This window comes from Microchirus variegatus (genome assembly GCF_963457635.1).
Source record: "Microchirus variegatus genome assembly, chromosome: 1".
NCBI classification, from domain to species: Eukaryota; Metazoa; Chordata; class Actinopteri; order Pleuronectiformes; family Soleidae; genus Microchirus; species Microchirus variegatus.
This window is the reverse complement of record NC_139802.1, coordinates 37,369,672-37,392,479: the sequence shown is the minus strand read 5'-3', so window position 1 is coordinate 37,392,479 and position 22,808 is coordinate 37,369,672. Positions and strand designations below refer to the sequence as shown.

Below are 22,808 nucleotides of genomic sequence, written 5' to 3'. Positions count from 1 at the left end.
TAAAGTTGATTTTGCATAACATGGGACCTTTAATTAAAACCAACACTAAATGTGACGTTTTCATTTTGAGAAGGTAACAATATGCCTGACACTTGTATTTGTTCTCGGGGGGGAAAGTAATACTACTGTGACGTGTGGATAAGGAGGGTTAAATGACTTCAAAATGCAGAAAAAGCAAAATGCCAGGAAGTGAGTGAGTTGAGAGATGAGGAGGAAGAGTGGGAAGGAGCAGCAGCAGAAGAAGAGGAAGAAGGCGGGGAGCAATAGAAAGGGTTGGATATTACAGTCGGACCACCTGGGGAATGTTTACGGAATTTAATAACTCTAAATGTCATCACTTTATTGGATTTATGTATGGATGTGTCTCTCCCTCTGTGCTGCCGTCTTTCCCTCTTTGCCTCGCACACACACACACACGGTCAATCAAACACCCTCACCTGCAACAATCACCATGGCACCCATTACTGCAGGTTGATGGAGAGATAACAGGGGGGGTTTGTATCAAAGGCTCTTGAATTTCGTTACAGGCATCCATTCAGACACTAATGCTGCACCCGTTACACGGACAGCAACACTGCAAGATGAACAGGAGACACTCGAGACCCCAAAGGTGTAGAAGCCCATACATTGGTCTGCACGTCTTTGCAGGCTCTTCAACTGTGCCATTCAAAACTACAAAAGACAGGTTACAATTATAACATTCACATCAATAATGTGTACTGGAGACCATCATGTCTCAAAAAAGCCACTTTCAAATATCTCATTATATGTCATATGTAGGCATCTCAATGACCCGAGAAGGAGTTTGTAATAAAACACAAATCAAATATGAAGCTTAAATCTTGCACTTATGAATCACAATAATCTAAATTCACTTAAAAGACATTCAATTCTTCTTATTTACTGTATGAATACAGTAGGATTTGAAGCAGCAAATTACAGATTATGGTTTAATTCCTCTACATTATTCATATTACTGAACTTTCCAATGCTGGACAAAGTGGAATGGGCATACCCCCCCCACTGCAAGCATAATGAAAATATATGCTGAGCAGATTGACTGAGACATAAGAGAGAGAGAGAGACAGAGAGAGGTCACAGGAAGAAATACTGATGTATCAAATCTGTTCAGCCATTTTTTCCATCTGCTAATATTCAGAGCTAAAGTGTGTGAGTGATGGCAAAAAAAAAATGTAATTCCTGCTGTGAACGTGAAGCAGTCTTTCCATAAAGAGACATGAGTCATGGTGCATGCAGTGCTGAGAACTCACGCGCACACATACGCACGCACACACACACACACACACACACACACAAATACTTTTTTTTTGTTTTTATATCTTAGTGAGGTCACGTCATTGACATTAACCCCACACCCTTCCCTTAACCATGATTAACTTTAACCCTAAAACCTGGTCTTAACCCGGAAAAAGCAATTTCCCCACAAAGTCACACACACACACGTAAGCATACAATTACAAACACAATCATTAACATATTTGTCCATAGCCACAACAACCAGACAAGTAGTCCCATTACACAGGAGAAAAGAGGAAAATGGAAGCCGAGTACAGTTATTAGCAATGATGTCATTCATGACTTATGTTCTTTCAGGGAAGCTGCAGGGGCTTCCGCATTTGTGTGTGTGTGTGTGTGCTTGTATTTGATACCTCGCTAGGATCTTACATGGCATAAAGACTGACCTTGCTCGGTTGTCATCATGGAGACCAAATCCTGGTTCTAATGAGGCACAGCCTCATCTCCAGGGAACAAGTTGAGGTCTAAGATTTTGCAAGATCATTGCAGAAATGTGTGGATATGCAAGCTCAGATCAGAAAGAATGACCCGAGCCTTATAATGTAAACTGCAAATAAAAAAATTAAATAAAACAGTGCCTTCTTGAACTAAAATAATCTAAAAAAGTGATAGTGTGCTCACCGAAAAAATAAAATGAAACCAACGGCATATTTCATGACTGATCAACACAGCAGTTGGCTCAGAATCCATAAGGTCACACATTGCAGCCATTGTCATATTCATCGGGCAAGGTTAGTGTGCAGATCAGATAACAGAGCAGGAGCTGGTGAGGCACAGATTATCTCTGAGAGATAGCGATAACACAAAGAGCGGATCAGAGCACAGGAAGCAACAAGATGCGTACAAAGTAAAGGACATTATCAGGTCAGTGCACTTAACAATGAGAGACCGGTTGCATGGAGAAACTTGATTAGAATGAAACAAATGTAAAAGAACACAATAACCCATATTTGCAACAACAAATCACAGATAAAGAACGTATAAATAAAAGCTACAAATGTGAACCAAAACGACCAAATACTGCAGTTTCTGCCTCATTTCATCATTAGCTGATTTAATTAGACTGCTGTCCCTGTATCCAAGTGTACAAACAATAGCAGGGAATGTGCTCAACAGTAAAACAAAATACACCTGTCAAAGCCTCGGGGTGGGAACGGCATGTACAGAGTGCGTAGGCCTTTTTGACTGTGGAGCCAAGAATAGAACTTTTCGCCGACTTCCGGTTTTCGGATACCGTTGCCCTCGCCAGCACTCTCCCGTGTTTTACGGACAAATCGGAGCTCCGCGAGACAACAATTCCAGGAATTTAGCGCGTTGTGACGTCCCAGTAAGCGCGGAAGTCAACATCGCGCGTTTCATCTCCTGTACTTAGACTGAGGAGGATCACAAAAACATGAGCGAGTCATCTTTTTTCACACTTTGCCGACTGATAGGGCCTCCAGAGTCCCAAATATAAGGATTTAAATGATTAAAACATTGATTTTGCATAATATAGGACCTTAAAGTAGAACATTTCAGTACTCTTTCAACCTCTGCATGTATTTTAAAAACACAGTTTTAGCCCTGCAGTCATGCAAACACACATTTGAGCGGTGATGCTTGAAGGATTATTCAACTGACTCTGACATGCAAATAAACATTTACTGCCATGGTGAAAACCTTCCAGTACAGTGGGGAAAAACACACACAGACATTTACAGTATGTGAGCGTGGCCTGTTTCTGCTCTGCTAAAGATAAAGAGTGCTCAGTCAGCGTCCGGCCGCTTAATTAACACAGATGAACATGTCATGTTAAGAGTCCAGCTGCTTCTCATCTGCAGCTCTCGTCTCCTGAGACCACCTGAGGCTACAGGGCCTAACAATGTCATCACAGCAAACACAAACACTCCACATGATGCTGAATATCCAAGCTATTGTTACAAAAGAAATTCTCATTAATATTTAATCTAGCAGGTCATTAAAATATGACTAAGTAATCCGCCTCATGTACACAACTGAGATCTCCACAGCTGTTATACCATATTATGTACAATGAGACACATCAGCCACCAGTGATAGAGATGTAAATTGTTCTCCGTTTGGGCGGCATCTCTCACATTCGAGGCCGACCATCTGCACACTCGGGAGTTTTCGGGGATATCAAATTCCTTCCCCTCCTCCTATTCATCTCTACTTTGACTCCTCATCTTCTCCTCCCTCCTCTGCCAGTTCCCAAGCCTGTCATCTGCATGCTGCAGTGTTTTCTGCCCTGTGGGGGAAACTGCTCGCAAGGCTGTCAGGAAGCATCACTGACACCTATCTCAGCACATTCTGCATCCTTTTCATGCACATACACCGAGGTGTGTGTGCGCAAGAGAAAGCAGTGGCATTGCTCTTCTCCTGCGTGTGAATCAAGATCATTTCATTCAAATCAAGCGATGTGTGTGTGTAGTGTCTGCGTTTCTGCGTTGAACCAGGTGAGATAAGCCACCCCCTCTGGACATTCCAATTTCCTGTCAAATATTTGCCACCTTCCACGAGCTGTTTTATCAGAAAATAAACGCTGATAGTTTTAGGAAACCGTACCGTGTTTGGAATATGAAGACACGAAGGGCTAAAATTGGAGATTGATGAGTTTGTAATTTGGAGAAAGAAGGGAAGTTCGAAAGAGAGACGCTACGGTATATAACAAAATGTAGAAATGAGGAAGAGAATGAGAATAGACAGCGGGGCAAAGACGAAGTGGTGTGAGCTCATTTTGTCCGACTGCAGGGGAACAGCTCACCATGTTCCACACAGAACAATTGCTAGTGTTCCCTTGTGATGGTCTGACAGTGGCGTTAATGCCTCATTAAAAGCACAAAAAAAGAGACGCAGCCACTCGGCTCTAGGATTTGAAACGAAAAAAATGCTCTCTTCAAATGCAGCACTTCTATTAATTAAAACCCACAGATGGACACCTTGGCTTTTCTCCAGCTGCAGCAATGACAGGTCTGGAGGAATGATAGCCTTTATTGATGTATGGAACGACCATCAAAAACCCAGAGGAAGCTGGCGGCTCAGTTACAGGTAGAAAAGTGGTGCCGGAATTCGAAGTGTCACCTTTGGGTGAGGACAAATATTTGCCAAGCAGTTGAGTTCCTGAGGAAATTAGAAGAAGTTCTCAGACACTGGCAATTATCACAGCCTGAAGCTAAACACCACCACATTAGTGGTGGTGTGAGCTAAAGATCAAACCCAGACTCTGAGGCTAAAGATGGCAAGGAACAGAAAGAAACAAGGCAGGTTATTGAATGTTAAATGCATTTTCATCACCACCATTTTCTTTTGACTATATCAGAAAGGTATTTTGCTTGAGTTAAGATTTATGCTGCTTTTACAGTACACAGGCCCTACTACACGGTTTGTTATGGTTTTCCATTACTATATTACCTCCTCAACGTGGGCGGAGTCATCATAGCACGGCCGCGTGAAACTACCGTGACTTCATTTTACATGCTAGTCACAAAAACTCATTAGTAAGATTTGGTCACAAAACAGCTAGCTACGCTAATGCCAATTGAAAATGAAAACATTTGCGTTGTGCCCAATGAGAATGCACAGTCTTCGTATTATGTTATGCCTACGCTAATGCTAATTGTAGCCTCGCTAGCTTACCTTTGGAAACAGGTTCGCCAAGTGAGCCGCAAAGTAGTAGCATGCTAATGAAAAAACAAATGTGCCTGCGTATTGGTGAATGGACACCGACTTCGTACTTTGTTCAGTTTAACACCATGTTCTGCGGTGAACCGTGTGAAAATGTCTCACCCACCGTGAGGACAGCCTCTTCACTCCCACCTCCCCGCTCCAGACAGCGCAGCTACTGCTGATGAGCCACTGCCTGTCTGGTGTAGCGTGATAAATCACGAAAATCAAGGTTGCACACCATCGGGCCATGCTCAACCCACAAAATCTTAGGGCGATCTGACTAACGGTCAGCGAGATATGCCCGTCACAGACACAGAGACAGACAGACAAACAGACAAAACCTGATTCTGATGCAAACAGAAAGCCACACTCACTGGTCACTGTTCAACTGTTAGAAATATCAGCCAATCGCATGGCAGCAGAAGTTCAAATCGAGCATCAGATATGGGGAAGAAAGGTGATTTAAGGGAGTTTGAACGTGGCGTGGCTGCTGGTGCCAGACGGGCTGGTCTGAATATTTCACAAACTGCTGATCGCCTGGGATTTTTCAGGCAAAAATATCCAGCGAGGTGCAGTTCTCTGGACAAAAATGCTTTGTTGATGCCAGAGGGAACACTTGTTTTGTCCAAGGTATCCATGAGAAAATCTCACAACACATTGAAGGCAATGGTGCTACAGCAGAAGAAGACCATATAGCCACTTTATTAGATGTTGTGTGTACCTCATATGCATGTGCATAAGTAAATAGACTAATCCATTTAAGTCTAAATCCTTCGTAACTCATACAGTGTGATATGTTTGCAACAATAGTCCTGATATATCCAGAACAAGACTTTGTGGTTTCTGAGCCAAAGAAACTAAGTTCCCTGCATAAGTGCACTAGTCTTTCATTACCACTTGTCTCTGATCTACACAGCTTAGCCTTTTGAGGGTATTCTGGGATTTGTGCTGTTGCTTTCAAAAAATATTTTTAAACATTTGCTCAGTGAGAAAATATTTTTTCTATTCGCACTTCATCAACCATGTAACTTTTCGACAGTGTAATGAAAGTTTTATTCCCTGAACGAGGAAATGTTCTGTTGTGACCTGGGTTAACATGATTTCTATTGCCTGCACAAAAAATATACTCCTCAGCATAGGCTATAACCTTGTTGCAGAGACATGAGTTGAACATCACAACTCTAACACAAAGCAAACGCGCCACGACAGAACCGAGGAGAGGACTCTCGTCGTGTACTTCGCCGAGAATCACAGCGAGAGCGAGGCACATTAGAAGTGACAGACTGGAGAGGGTTTTTTTTTTTTTTCTCCCCACAATGTAGTGACAACGCAACACAAAAATGTCAACTGTGACCTGAGTAACCAGGAACAAAAAAAACATACTCGAGTACAGCAAAAAAAACAACAAACACACAAAACACCAACCTGTCATTGTCCACACTCCTGAAGCCAGGAAGGATGTGTCTGAAGCTGGAGTTCCGGTCAAGTTTGGGTTGACTCTTTGTACGCTTTATCGAGCCCTTCAGCCGTCGACTTAGAAATCCCTGATGGAGAGAGACGGAGACAGTCAATATGACAGTGTCATTGCAGGTTTGTGTCGGGAGTCTCAGCGATGTCAGTCACAGAGCTCCCACTTGGCAGCAGGACAGAATATATTAACGGCAACATTTATGTGGGCGCGTCTGCTGGTTTCGTCGAGGCCCAAGGTCGTGAGTACTTAAAAGTAGAAACAAATGAGTATCGATTTTCATATCATACGCGAGAGTGATGTTTTGGCGGAAAGGTCGGGACAAGGTCGGACACGGAGCACAACGGCAAGCATGTTCACATACAAGACCTTGAGGACATTCTCAAAGATCATAAAAAGCTGGTATAATAACTTTTTGGATCCAGTGTAGTGTTTTTTTCCACACAGCTTATTTATCTGTATTTTCTGATTCCTGATGTACCAGCACAATGTTTTGTAATTATTTTCCGCAAACTAATACACCCCCTTTTATTAGTTTGCTCATTTTCCCTCTCTTTGTGCGAGTCCGTGTGTTTATTCCTTCTAACATCTGCAATCGCACTCCCCCCCCCAAGCACCTCACTATCACCATGGCAACTGCCGGTCGGTATTAAGAACGAGAGCATATCAACAAATGAGATGTGGTGCAGAAATCACAGGATGCTGCAAGTTTTTTTAAACACAAAGACCTGATCCTATTTCTTTTTTTTTTTTAATGCTGGGTATAAGATAGGGAACAGAAAAGAAGGACTCTGAATACAGATGACATAAGCTGACGGTGGGGTGGAATGTAGAAGAAAAAATGACATTGCAGATTATTGCTCAGGCTCTGATTAATCTATTTTTTTTCGAACATACACTATTAGAAATAAGGGTTCCAAAAGGGTCCTTCTACAAGGGCTGAGGTTCTATCTGGAACCATTTGCTTCTGAAAAACCCTTTTCCAGAGAAAGGATTTTTCAAGGGTTCTTGGTAACATTAATGGTTCCAGTAAGAACCATTTTGATCCAGACAACCCTTTAAAACCCCTTTCCTGAATAAAGGGATTTAAAAGGGTTCTTGATGGAACCCTCCAAAAGGGTTCCAGGAGGAACCTTTATAAAAAGGTTCTACCTGGAGCCAAAAAGGGTTCTCCTATGAGGATAAGCCGAAGAACCTCATATGGTTCTACTTAGCACTTTTATTTCTAAGATTAGAGGCTGATTTGAAGACTCATTTTACTTTTAGTTATAAAAGTTGATATGAACTATGTAAAATATGGAGAAAATTGTGGTCCAGACGTTTGCTGGAGTTTTCCATTCACGTAGAACGCAGCAGACGACTGTCGGCGTCAGACGCATTCACAATAGTGGGAAAAAATGTCCAGGACATTCAGGCGAGGGGAAGACTCCTTCCTGTTGAGAATTATTTGACTATTTCTGAGAATTGTACTCGACTTCATACATGTACACTGTACTTTTCAAAAGGTGGTGACAAGCAAAACACTTTGCTCCATAGTTTGTGAGGACATTATCACACCTGTATAATTACCACCTACAATAGGAAGAGGTCGCCCGAGGCAACAAGGGTCTAATTAGAGAGTACGTTTCCAGGCAGCCTACAATCTGATCACAGCGGAGCCACCGTAGCATCTACAAATGAATGACGCCCGACATCAAGAACGCAACAAAGACTCACTAATGTCAGTATGTCTAAGTTCACACCAGTCATGTTGGGTCAGTTTCATTAGTGTCTGTGAAAGTTCTCGGTCATCCAGGTCATAGTCCCGGACGATGTCGTTAGCTGTAGGCGACTGGACCTGTGTTTCATTAGTGATGAGGAAATCTTTTCTCTTCTTTTTCAAAGGATTCAAGTGTCTTTTTATACGAATACTTGAGTAACTTTTTAAAATTCACACAAACAAACAAAAAAGGCTGATTTTTAAGGGTGTCATATTTACCACTTTCACACAACGCAGACTCAAAGAAATGGAGGAGCTATTTATTACATCTGTGAGACAGCTTGAGGGAAAATGTCGGAATTCATCCTCTATCATTACCGAAGTTACATGAACTGTAGAAGCGGATGTATAATTGTATCTGTGGACGGTTTGTTTCTGTAAAAACTAAACTCATATCTTGCCATTAAAACAAATTAACGGTGTATGTGCTACTACTGCGTAGTGAGTATTGTATACTTGATAGTAATCTGATTTTAGGACAATTTTGCCGATTGTCTGCGGCATTGTGGCTTAGTGGTTAGCAGTTAACACCGTTGCCTTACAGCAGGCATGTCCAAAGTCCGGCCCGGGTTCCAATCACGGCCCTCGGTCAGATTTTGTACAGCCCACTGCAGAAAATCGGCCTCAATCACGTTATCTTATTATGTTATTATTATGATATCTGACTCCAGATGGGAAAGAAATGCAGAATTGTTTCATTTGTTCACTCCTGCATGGCTTAGATTTGGTTACATCTCCAAATCTAAGATGATAATTGTGACAAGGACAATAAGATTATTATAAAACGGTGCTTTTGTGTGTACATTTTACTGTTAAAAAAGTCTAAAAGGGACCATTGGCCCCCTGGAAATCTTTACATTATCAAATTTGGCCCTCATTAGAACAAGTTTGGACACCCCTGCCTTTCTGCGTAGAGTTTGCATGTTCTCCCTGTGTCTGTGTGGGTTTCCTCTTGTAATGGCACAATAAAGATATTTCCTTTATTAGGTAAGGCCTGTGTTACCATCTTAAACGCATCAATCCCTCTCTTAGCCATTTAAAAACAATAGACTGTATTTATCAGCACCATACATCCCATTAGCTATTTCAGCTACGTGACGGAGAGACGGCAGATTTTGGATGGCAATGAAATACTAAAAATTGCATGTACTCCACACACACACACCTTTTCTCATTTCCTGATTTCATCACTCACAAATCCCCTTCAAATTCATGGTAATTCCTTGCCTCTTCCCTTTTGCCCCTGGAGAATCCGTGTGCCTGCTGTTGTTGGCATATTCACAGCTAACAAATTAAAATGCTTCTCTTTTTTTTTTCCTGTTCACAGAAATGTGTCCCTGTAGGCGAGGTGGACTGATTACTGGCTGCTCATTCTGTGTTGTTTTTTTTTTTTCTTTCCCTCTCCTTCCCCTGATGGATGGACTTTAAAGAGTGGAATGGGAAAAGAGAGAGAGAGAGAAGACAGAAAAGGTACAGAAGCCTGAATTCTTGTGATTATTTTGTATGTATTGTGCAGCCTACCTGTGCATGTGAACAGCAATCTTTAAATATTCCGTGTGCCTGTCAAAGCTCTTTCCGGCAGAGTGAAGGTCAGCGCATATGAACAGCCAATTCCCCCACTTAAAGTCAGTCATTATGACTGATGCCTATATTAACAGCACATTAAACTCCACGGGAGGTATGACTCACGGTGAGCATGGCACAAAACGTTAACTTTTAATGTGCCTTGATCACCTATTCCTACATCATGACTGATAAAAAAAAATGGAGGGAGGCAGATATGGAAATCTGAGAATAGAAGTGGACATGAGATCAGTCAGAAACATTGAATAAATTACAGTGAGCACCTGTGTGAAAAAAGTGGAGCAGAGTGTGGCGATAGATGTGTGCTGATGGAGAAAGTACAAGCACAATGAAATGCAGGAGAAAAAAAAAACTGCAGCAAACGAGCGACAAGGATGTCAGCGGATCAAGGATCAGCAGACCATAGCACCAGGTGCACAGAGAAAATCAAACTAGGACTGAAAATAATACCATCCCAGGTGGAATGAAGCATGTTCCCTCCCCAGTGGTTTAAATCCTGAACCGTTCTCGTCAGCAACAGTTGCAGTGAAGGCTGACGTTCTGGCAAAGATGGACCTCTCTGCATTCTCCATCTTTCTGCATGTTAAATCAGGGGTCGAAAACTCAAATGACCCCGGTCTGGTCAGTTTCCCAACTTTTCTGGGAAAAAGAAACTGTTCAGTATAATAACTGTATAACACTATGTCATTTTGATTCCTTTTTTCATTGTGTATTTTATTGTCTCGTGTGTCTTTTATCTATTATTCCATACAGCACTTTGGTCCATTGTGGTCGTTTTAAAGTGCTTTACAAATAAAGTTGGATTGGATAGGAGAATTTCAAAATAAAGGTGTTGCAACAATATTTAATACACAATAAATGAATTTATGATGTAAAATGAAATAAAAACTCATAACTTGGAATACTTTACTAAGGGCCACATGAAATCGATTGGAGGGCCGCATTGGAGGGCCCAGGCCGCAAGCTTAAGACCACTGCCTTAAAGCAACATGGTGATTTTGCTATATACAATCAAAGTTGACACCTAAAGACACATTTTTCATCACATTATTGTATGGGAGTCAGACTTCCAGTGAAGCTTGGTTAAATAGCACTAATAGTAAATATGCATACAATAATTAGATATGAAGAAACTAGGACATAAACAGTGTTTTAGATTTTGCTACAATGTACATTTCATTTTGCCTGATGCAACTTTTTTCCAATACCGATTTTTATAGATAACAATAACCACATACATACATATTAAGGATTTTTGGAAACTCAATCATTTTTTTTTTCCGATATCCAACACAGTCATTTTGACCCACATCAGACCGATATTGATAATCGTACACGGTGCCGTCCGACAAGGCTATTACAGCCAACCTGACAGGGGACGGGACATGTACAGTGTCCCGTGTTATTGTGAATATGAATAAGCTCATTAATTATTCCACACGTCTTACGGCTTGACAGCTAATTAAAGGAAGGAGGAGACGGAATAATCTGATTCAACAGGCATCTTCTTGAGGAGGAGGAAAAACCTGGTTGTCACCGACGGTTCACTTCTGGCTTGTCGTAATGACTCTGAGGGGAAATATTACCCTGTTTACAGTGTTACCACATGCTGTGTGTGTGTGTGTATGTGTGTGTACGCGCTGTATAATGGCCTTAGATACCTGATTGTAATCTTAGCCTGTCCAAGCCCATTAAATCAGCACTAAGCGGACAGCTCAATTTTATCGCTGTGCTTTTTTAGATGTCTTGCCCCCCCCCCTCCCCTCTTGAAATTAAAGCAAATGCTTGCAACAGCTTAATTCTATTCCCTTGGCTTTGCAGTTCCAGTCTTCCTTAATGGGTGCAGATAGAATCTGTGTGCCTGGACAATCAGCAGGGTGTTCCCCGCTTCCACCATCAACCTCTCTTGTCCTCCTCGAGCACAACCTGATGAAAACAAGAGACATCACATACCTGTCCAATTAGACCCCCTGCTATTATCTGAGAGGAGAGGGGGGTTAGGGAGGAGAGAGACATGGAGAGATTGGATAAAGACCCGAGTCATGATTGAGAATCAATCCATGAAGCTGTTGTGCAGCAAGGAAAACACAAACCTGTCAGATTAAGATATGGTTTGATACAGCTCTTGATTTAAGTACCTAAAAGAGAGACTACAGAAGAGCGACTCTTGTATTTAATGTATGCAATCATCTATTTTTTAACCAGTTGTTGAAGAATAGGCTTTAGAGAGAGTTTTTTTTTTTTTTTTTTTTTTTTGTCCATGCCTGCTGGTGCAGAATTGTTTTTGAGTAGCACCAAAGGGTGCACTCATAGGTGTGTTTGTGTGTGTGTGTGCAGACGCAGTGTGCAAAGTACATGAGAGAAAACCATTTTGACAGATTTAGCTCAAGGCCTAGGAGGAGCACTTTAGATGTCATGACAACTCTTTTCACTGCGGGGAGAAAAGTGAGGGCTGGTTTGTCACTGCTAAATGTGAGAGATGAAGGAGGAGAATACGATTGCCTGGCTTCATCATACTTTTTTTTTTTTTTTTTTTTTTTTTTTAAATAAGATACCCGCTTTAAGCAATCTGAAATCATTTCTCATTTCTGAACACCACTTATCATGACAAGGTTTGAAAATTGAACGCTAATAGTTAAGTGTTCAAAAGTTAAAATGACCAGTTATGCATTGGAGATTAAAAAAAATGAAAGATAAAGTGTCCCATCAGAGAAGATGGCACCCTCACCCCAAGAGCTATTAAAGCAGGGGTTTCAAACTGGCAGCCTGGGGGCCACATGCAGCACCCCAATCGATTACATGCGGCCCCCGCACTTAATGTCATGTTATCATGAAAACATGGCCCACGACCTCACCGTCTTTTAAACACAGTGTGTAGCTGAGGCACAGCTGCCAGCGAGGTGATAGAATATGATATACGTTTGCTCGCAATGTTTTTATAACAGTAATAATAAGACATTTGGTCATAATTATCCCATTATTAAATGTAACATACACAACATTCAATTACATATATAATTGTTAGGGGCCGAGCGACGAATGGCAGTGGCCGAAACAGCTCCTGGTACGAATTTTAATTACAGTTGTCCACACTATTATTTATGTCATTAAAAATAAAGGATTTTGCATCACAAATAGTATTATTAAGTATATGTGTGACATCATGATGCAATATTATATATATATATATATATCATTATCATGCTGTGCTAACAAGTAAGATTTATCTCATTCATGTTGAGTAATATGACTGATAAGGAAAACGTCAAAGTATAAAGCTACTTAAAACAACATAAACTTGACTTAAGATAGCAGTTGTTTTTAATTTAACTAAAATATCTAAACTGCTTCTTTAAGTAATTGGAAGAGTACATTTGTGAGTTGAGTGTTTTTCTTTTGGCAGTAGGTAAACTTTCATTCCTAAGCACAAGTTTGTTTTAACAGTGCAGGCCTGTATTCTATTCCTCTCTCCATTTATTTACATATTTTATTTGTATTTGTTCACGCTGTTCTTATTGTTATCTACCATTATCTACCTGAGCAGATAATTCCATCCAAACTTCATTTGCTCTCCAAGTTGGTCAATTTAGTTTGCGGTGATACCATCACAGGCCAGAGGGAGGCAGCATGAGGAAATGTGCAGGACAAAAGCTGAGGGAGCCTTTCTTTTTTTGTAAATGAAGACACCAGTCACTGCTGCTTAGCAATAAGCCCAGACGAGTAAATTAAGTGGTCATGTGATTGAGACGGGGGCTGCAGTTGTCCTCTTCTTCTTCTTCTCTCTCTGTCCTGAAGAATACAAGGAGCTGCTTAAGAGACACTTAATCAATATTTAACCCTTCCATCTGACCCCTTCCTATCTCCTACAAGCACTCCATTCTCCTTTTCTTATTACATCTCTGCATCGACTCATTCATTCATGGACATAATAATAATAATAATAATAATAATAATGCATTATATTTAAGGCGCCTTTCAAGACACTCAAGGTCGCCGACATATAAAAAAAAAGAAAAAAGAAAAGTGCAGTGACTTCACTGACGAGAAGAATTGAAAACAGGACAAAATAGGAGCAAAATCTCAAGGTTTTAGGGAAACTAACCATTATCTTGGCCTTGTAATGTATTTGCTTAACAGTTACGAGGGCAGAAGAGGATGGTATATGAGTGACTGAGTGCTAAGTGCTTGTGGCCCAGCTGGCCTAAAGTCGGCTGTTTACAGTTCACCTGCGGGTTGTCATCTCCCCGCTCATTATTTATTTATGGAAATATGCACGCCTAATTGCTAATTAGATTTAAATTGATGACTCATGGCAGTTTTTCCCTTTGTTTTTTTTTGCTTCATTAACTGTCTGTTTATCTGTTGAATTAAACATGGCAGAAAGAATTAAAACCACTGAGCGAGAGAGAGAGAGAGAGAGAGAGGATGAGTAAGTGACAGGAGTGGAAGTGTGCATGAAGCATGTGAATGTTATTCAGTGTGAAATTCGATGAAAAATCACAGAGGATGTAAAAAAAAAAAAAAAGTCAGAGGGGGAATGGTAAGCTGATTGCTCAGCCTGGGATGTGTAGACGTGTGACGTGCGAATATCAAACATCAAAGGGCCCCATTCCAATATTTGAAGTAAATGAGTTTCATACTGGCACGGGTCCATCTGGGTGCCAGACCAGACTTCTGTAAACATTTATCCGGTACGAGCAGCCCCCTAAGGCATGGGTGAGTGTTTTATAGGAGGAAGGAGTTACTGTCTTTGCAAACCATGTGTGGAACTACCAAAGCAGAGGAGAGGAGAGGTGATTTGGCATGAATACTTCTCATTACCACAACTCCTAGACTGTTTGGGATATGTCGAAAATTCGAAAAAACTATGGACTGGCGATCTGACCAGTGTTTACCCTGCCTTTAGCCAGCTGAGATTGGCACAGCACCCACCACGACCCTCATGTGGAGGATAAAGCATTAGAAGACAGACTGATGGATACCAGAAAGCAGAGAAATAGAGCTTTGATAGCGCCCATAAACTTGTTATTACACTCTTAGAAATAAGGGTTCCAAAAGGGTCCTTCTACAAGGGCTGAGGCACTATACCTGGAACCATTTGCTTCTGAAAAACCCTTTCCCGAAGAACTAATGGTTCCAGTAACAATCATTTTGATGCAGAGGACCCTTTAAAACCCCTATCCCGAATAAAAGGTTTTAAAAGGGTTCTTGGTGGACCCCTCCCAAAGGGTTCCAGGTGAAACCTTTATAAAAACTTTCTACCCAGAGCCAAAAAGGGTTCTCCTATGAGGACAAGCAGAAGAACCTTATATGGTTCTACTTAGCACTTTTATTTCTAAGAGGCCACACGTTTGCGACATCAGTTTCTCATTACTGTAACTCCTAAACGGTTGAATAACTGTCAGATATCAAAAGTGAAAGATATCTCGGACACGTTGACATAGGGCGAAAGGTGGGGTCACACTATATGGACAGATCGCCAGTCCATAGTTTTTTAATTATCTCAATACCTCAAACTTAGAAGCGTGCAATCCAAATCCCGTCTGCGACGACAGGATGGTCACAGACAGGCTAACACGCAACTTTGAACTGCTAGTGATGAAGATTATCACCGCCACACTTCAGAGAAGCAGGTCGAAACCATTGCATCAGAGAGCTCACTGTGATGTATGTATTCAATAACTTAGTATGGCCCACATAGGATGTAATAAAAAATGTAATTCCCTAGGCCCACACTGTTGTCTTCGGGCAAACTGATTAGTACAGAGTATAACAAATACAAAAGGCATAAATGGCTCGTAAAAAAAAAAAAAACACACTTACAGTACTCATGGTGACTCTGAAAGGTGTCGCAGCAGTGGACGTCGCCTCCATAGCGGGTGCAGCCTTGTCTGACGAGCTGCCGGGCATGCTGCGTCGGCGCCCCGTCCTCTCCGGAGGAGACTCTGCAAACAGAGAGAGACCACGACATAAGGGATAATGTTCTTTGCATTGCAGGAAATAAACTGTTCAATGTTTAACACGTCGGCCTATATGTTGGGAAATACAATCGTTAGAATTAGTCGGTGAATTAGTGGGCATCGATACAGCTTTATTTTCTGTCCGTTTCCTGCGAGAGTGAAACCAGGAGTCGATAACCTCAGTGTTACGATAAGAAAAGAGGGCGAGCTTTAAGTAACATTGAGGCGTATTCATTAACAACTTTAATCTTGTTTTTAATCCACACAAAAACAGTCATTAAGTTGGGCCGGTGTATTTTACAAAAGAACAAGGCGATTAGCTGGTTTCAGATACTAAGATTAGTTGTTAAGATCAGATGCTGGTGAAAAGGAGAAGAGGAAAACAAACTCGGTTCTGAGAAGCCGCTATTTCTTGAACTGGTGAAATAGTTTGGCAGCAGAGAGCTGCATATCCTTTGTGACCAAATTTAAAATTCCTCTTCCTGTATCCTTGATCTCTCTCTGCCCCAATTTAATCGGAAGAAACACACAAGAGAACCGAGACAACCTCAGACTGAGCTACACAGATGGTATACCGTTTCAGACCTTTACACCCAAACACGTTTTTGAACACTTATTTCTTACACAGTAATTCCAAACCTCAGTTTAGGTAGTTCAAAGTTTCATACTGCAGTGTAAGGTACATATTTCATAAGACTGAAAATGTATGCATTGATATCTGATTCAATTCCTTTTAAGCAGTTCTCAAGGGACTGAGTCGTATTATTGATTCCTCCACAAATTTGCCCTTTAACTATGTAAGAGGATGTTGCTTCGAGTTCCTCGTTTTCTCATCCTCCTCCTGTTTACCAGACTCGATCTGAACGTTATCTTTTCTATCTGGTGTGTTTGTGTTTGTGCACGTTTGCAGCAGCAGATGTCGAGGAGCAAAAAGCAGTCGAGGACTCGGTGTGGAAGCTGCAAATCTGGACATGTTGGGGAGGAATGTGAGGGTTGTTGAACATGAGCAAGTCCCCACAGATTTCAGATGGCCATCACTGCTGACTGCTAAGCGTGTAGCCACAGAGCAGTTCATGAGTCGGTGAACTAATATAACCCCGCATTATAAGTTTTGTTTGAAGGACTCATATTATACCATATTTCTCCAACTTAAACTAGTTCCCTGGTGTCCTAATGAACATTTCTGTGACATGCTTTGGTCAAAATACCATAAGGATGAAGCATCACAGCAGTTCAATCACCCTGCCAAAACAGCCCTGTTCAGAACGTTCTGTTTAGTAGTATCTCTAAAGTAAAACGAAACTTAAGGAACAGGAAATTACATCAGCCACAGAGGCTACTGGGAGCTAACAGCAGTTAGCATTTGGAAAAGTGATAATTTGCAGGCACTAGCAGGCACATTGCCATCATATATAACATGTATCCACTGGACAGGTAAATCCTCTGAGGCTGGAAGTTTGTGTAGAACTCTGTGCTGCACTGTGGAGCCAAGAATATAACTTCTCGCGGACTTCCGGTTCTCAGATACGGTTGCCCTCGCCAGTACTCTCGCGTCTTTTACGGACAAAGTGGAGCCCCGCGAGACAATTCCAGGAATTTAGCGTCTTGTAATGTCCCAATGAGCGTGGAAGTCAACATTGCGTGTTTCATCTCCTGTATTTAGACTGAGGAGGATCACAAAAACATGAGTGAGTCATCTGATAAGATGCTGACTGATAGGACCTCCAGGGTCCCAAATATAAAGATGATTTTGCATAATATGTCCCCTTTAAGAAACATTGATGTAACAGTTGATTAACAGACAAAGAGAATGTTTTTTCATAATGATATATGCACACGTCAAAAAACATATATACTGCTCCCAATCAGGAGTCGTCACAGCGCATTGGTTCTATCCACACTATTTGTTCACCCTTCCTGATGCAACCATCTCCATTTATTCAGGTCTGGGACCAGCACCAGGAGTGCAATCAAAAACATTTGGGGTTGCACTGTAACACACTGCCAGTAGACTCGAGGAGGCAGGGATGTAAGCCCTGCCTCCTCTTCCCATTAGAAGACACCCACTTTACCACACAGCTGCCCCACAAGAAAAATGTATATGAATTATAAATGAGGTATAAAGCATTATAAAATAATCAGACTCTCATCAGATATTAGGTACAGACACAAGGTAGGTCCATTTTTTTCTGAAAAATACAACACAACATCCTAGCCCAACGATGAAAGCCGAGTCTACCAAGTTTCACTAAACCATGGGTAAGAGTTAAAAAAAGAGAGACTAGCTCGACCTGATTTTGTTAAACACACCACGTCACTGCATCTCTGAGGTCACGTTTGTTCGTTTAAATGAGCTCCGCAACCGCCTGCAAAGTTGGAAACTAATGAAATTAGTGCATGTTGCGGTGTGTGACTTTAATCAGGATGAAACTGCATTATGAAACAAATCCTATTCACAAACAGTCCCACAACTCTGTAATAGTAATAGTATGTCACGTATTATGAGCGTTCCATTTTATTTTACGGGGGACTGTCGACATTCAATCACTCGGGTATGCAACGCCTCCCAACGTAACAGGCTCTATTACACATAACAGTGGATGAGATCATCCGTCCGGTGTTTGTCTGGACATAATAAAACAGTGTTGCTCTGCGTGTGTCTCCAGTCTTGACAGGTCTGGATACTGGACATTTATAAATACTAGCGATCGCAACTGTGCTGTGGGGAAGCTGAGAAGTTGGCAAATGAAAATCCCAATCTAAAATAAGATAAGACGTACTTTATTAATACCCCGTAGGGAAATTCAGTTGGCCAGCAGCACACAAAATAGACAGTAAATAAAGACATAAAAGGCAGTGCAATCTGTAAATAAAGGCATAACCAGCATTTGAGCCAGCATAATACTGGTCTAAACAGTAGTGCAAGCAAACCTAGAGGATAAGGTACAAATATTATTGCACAAGTCGGGTAATAATAGATGGCAGAGGAGACAAATGATCGTCTATCTCCATTCTGCAGCACAGTGATGTGAGACATCCATTGCGGCTGCTATTCTGACCAGTCATAATGTTGTGGAGAGAGTGCTCTGTATTGTCTGCTGTCGTGGTATGCCAATAATAATAGTATTAAATTAAAAAGCACACATTAGGCCCAACAATCTAAAGTGACTTTTGTTTGCTATTTCCTTGCAAACACCCAGATATCTGCTGCCGTGACAGCATGCACATTTTAGTCCTTTTAAATCGGCTCTCGGTGAAAACCGTGCCGACGAGATTTTACGTGACCATGATAAATGTCTGCCTCTTCTCACAAATTATTCCTGCTAACTAACAATGGATTTGACCCAGCAGTTCGCTTCATTTTCTTAACGGAAATCTTCCCACTCGAACACAGCTGGCTGCAACACAGCGCACACAGCGATGCTCTCACACACAAACACTCACACACTTAGTTACACAAGTAGCTGTGAACTAATTGTTGAGTGAAACTGCAAGTGCGTGCTATCACACGTTTTCACCATCTGCGTGCAAGTCGACTCCACCGACTCATTGGAAACACAAACTTCCCCATGCTATAACAAGTGCATCTGGCACTGGCAGTCAATAAAACTTAAATTAAAGCACAAATTCTGAACCGACTCCTCAAGAAGAGCATCAAAGAGCCGTTTTGTACTACATGTGTTGGCTGGTCTGAGATTGTTAACACTTCTCATTTAGATGGGTCTGTCTCACAGCTGTTAATATATATTGCAACAAGTTCCCTGTAACCCTGCAGCCTTTTTCATTCATTATCAATTTAACTTTTCCCCTCGGTGTGCACTCATAATAACAATAGTTTACTTAGTAACCTCCATCAGAGTAAACACTGTATTACACACACTGCGTCTTCATCTCCTGCATCATATGAAATGGAATTCTCCTCTGTTATTATCTCTTTCCTCATTTTGTCCTCACACGTTAAACCTTACTCATCCAGCAACACGTCTCTACCCACAAACAGAGCAATCCTTCTTGATTCTGTCCTCCTCACACTTGGTTGCTGACGCCAAGTGCCAGTGAAAGCCCTGGAGGCCTATGAGGGACTATATTGTAGACTAAAAGGCCCCGTCCCAATACCTCCCCTAACCCTAAATTTTGCACGTTCACGTGTAGGAGGGGGAGCAAGGGGGAGTGCGATTTTGCCCTTATAATCGACGCTCAAAATGTAGTGAGCTTTGATGCGGACTTAAAACGAAGTGGAAGATGAAATTACCCATGATGCTTTGCAAATTCAGCGAAGATGGCGGCCACATCTGCAGAGTGAAGGAAAATAGTAGCACGATCCACTGGTAGAATTGTCAACATGTGACGTAGGTTACCACGTTCGATACGTTCACGACACTAATTTGCATATAGTGGTGTCCCAATTCCATAGGGAGGCCACTTCCCTCAACGAGGGGCATTTGCGGTTGAGGGCACTCCAAACCAAGTGAAAATTTTAAGGGGGAGAAATGGGACGGGGCCAAAGAGTTATTTGCATGTTGTGCACGCACCAACATAGGATGTGTTCTATTCTGGCCAACACCGGTTGAATTGTGTGTGCCTGTTAACATTTAACGACAGAATCTGCCACTATAAGGACATTATAAGTTGGTATAAGATAAGTGGAAGCAGTGCCTGCCTTAACTGCACATGTAATAATAAATAATTATTAACACTGCATCTTGTTGATTCAAATGTGTAAAGCAACATGACGTAGTTTCTATGGCATATGTTGTTCTAGCCATCCATCCATCCATCCAATAATATAGGTCAGAGTGCATATTTGCTTAGTGTTTTCTGACCAAGGCGTCTCCTTAGACCATTACAGGATATTCCAGCTTACAGTATTCCAGCTGTTGGCAAGGGTGGGTAAGAAAGGAATCAAAGGTTCACAGCTTCTCCAACTAATGTCCAAATGATCCTCTAACATTTTGTTAGTTTGCCATTATGGCAAAGATAAACAAGATTCATTTGTGGTTGTATCACTCATTCGTGCAGGAGGCGAGCGGATAAACAACACAGTGTGCTTGGTGGGCAGGTGGTAATGTGTCACACAAACTGTTATAAAACAGACTGATAGCATCTAGTTTATCATCGAGGGGAGGGGAACAGGATCGTTGATTTGCATAACTAATCATTTTTGGTGTGGTCATGCCAAAGTGGAGATATAATTACAGCAATAACAATAACAACGGTTGACTTTCGAAACACAATTAGTTACCTTGCCTGGAGTTGTGTGCTTTATGATTCATTATCACTTAAGGAGCTGACTATGCAAAGAGGCTCCGTGATGATAGAGATAATTCACAACTGTTGTTAAGAGCAAGTTGTCATCGTGAGTTATTTTTACGTGCCCACAAATGACGGCGAACATTCACCATCTACACTCTTTACCGCTGGCTTTACAATAACGACTAATAGCGTTGCATAAGAATGGTTCATTTCTGCCTTTTTACCCATGAGCCACCAAAAAAAACGTGCGTCATCTACTACACGCACAATCCCATATGTGTTGCGGCTGATGTTCTAATCCAGTGAAAGCTGCTCACAGACTGCAGCATTCTTCGAACGTTAGCTAATTTCAACAGGTACACACATGTTTGACAAACTGTCTGTGAGGACAGGTTGTGTGTGTTGGCCTTAAATTTTTAGTTTCGACTGTAAAAAAAAAAGAACTTGAATTTATTGTTCTGCTGTCGAGATAAGTAGACAGCCATGACTTTTAATGGCTATTTGAGGATCTCGCAAATGAGCTGTAGACAAAAAAAACCCCAGATATACTGCATTACAATCTTTTATCTAAAAAATCATCATTGTTTATTACATGCATATGCAGTAGTTGTGGGGAAGTTGATCATTTTTGACAGTTCTGGCAATCAGATAAAAGTAACTCCAAGTTCCTCCTTGTTTTGGTATTAACTGCTCTTTACTTACAACAGTTGTCTATCATGGGTTAACCAAACTATGAAGTGAGACAGACTGCAAACTCCATGAGAGTGACAACACATCAGAGGATTAATCTCATAGTCACTTGAGCCATTAACCCTTCTGTTTAACATCTCATTACAGTAACTCCTAGACCATTTGTGATATCTAGACAATTCAGAAACTATGGACTGGCGAACTGTCCAAACTCTTAGAAATAAGGGTTCCAAAAGTGTTCTTCTACAAGGGCTGAAGTTCTACCTGGAACCATTTGTTTTGCAAGGGTTCTTGGTAACACCGGTGGTTCCAGTAAGAACCATTTTGATCCAGAAAAACCCTATGGAACCCCTTTCCTGAATAAGGGGTTTGAAGAGGGTTCTTGATAACACCAAGGCTTACCTAAGAGAACCTTTTATAAAAGGTTCCACCTGGAACCATGTCACACGTTTGTGACATCATCTTCTCAGTACTGTAATTCCTAAAAGGTTGAATAACTGCCAGTTTATCGAAAGTTATATCTTGTTTGACAATACTACAGCCATAAAATCAATATAAATCCAGGCAGCCTGGTTATCTTGATGGTCATACGAGGGTTAATAATCTGAAAATATTGCTTATCGTTGCTTTAAAGTGTGTATTTGAACAGGGGAAGAAACATAATCCCAAACGGTGCTTCACTGAGCTCATAAACAGACCATGAGCGGTGGATCCTGTTATCACGAGCAGCACGTGTCTGTATTTCAAGAAGTCTGTGCCCTCAGGGCTGTAAAGTGGCCTCTGAGAGAGTGTCGAGTTCTTGTGTTATGACGAGGGAGGAAATCAGAAGGAAATTCACACACGCACGCACACATTACACTCTCATGTGGGCTGGTTAAATGTACAGCAAAATCACAGGCTGTGCTTCCTGTGCTCCCTCTACCTGGAGGACGATCCTCTTTGGACCAGGCCACCTCTCTACGCTCTTAGAAATAAGGGTTCCAAAAGGGTCCTTCTACAAGGGCTGAGGTTCTACCTGGAACCATTTGCTTCTGAAAAACCCTTCCCCGCTGAAAGGGTTTTTCAAGGGTTCTTGGTAAAACTAATGGTTCCAGTAAGAACCATTTTGATC

At 41.5% G+C, this 22,808-nt stretch overlaps 1 protein-coding gene across 2 annotated transcripts in view; it reads right to left on the bottom strand.

Moving 5' to 3' along the window:
• dab2ipb (DAB2 interacting protein b) overlaps window positions 1-22,808 on the bottom strand; it is a 106,916-nt gene that overhangs the window by 73,550 nt on the left and 10,558 nt on the right. For both annotated transcript variants that reach the window (XM_083895345.1, XM_083895342.1), the window contains exons 2-3: window positions 15,618-15,739; window positions 6,409-6,527 (exon numbers count right to left, since the gene is read on the bottom strand). In XM_083895345.1, the coding sequence (XP_083751471.1) occupies window positions 6,409-6,527; window positions 15,618-15,739 (241 nt within the window). The remainder of the gene's footprint in view (window positions 1-6,408; window positions 6,528-15,617; window positions 15,740-22,808) is intronic.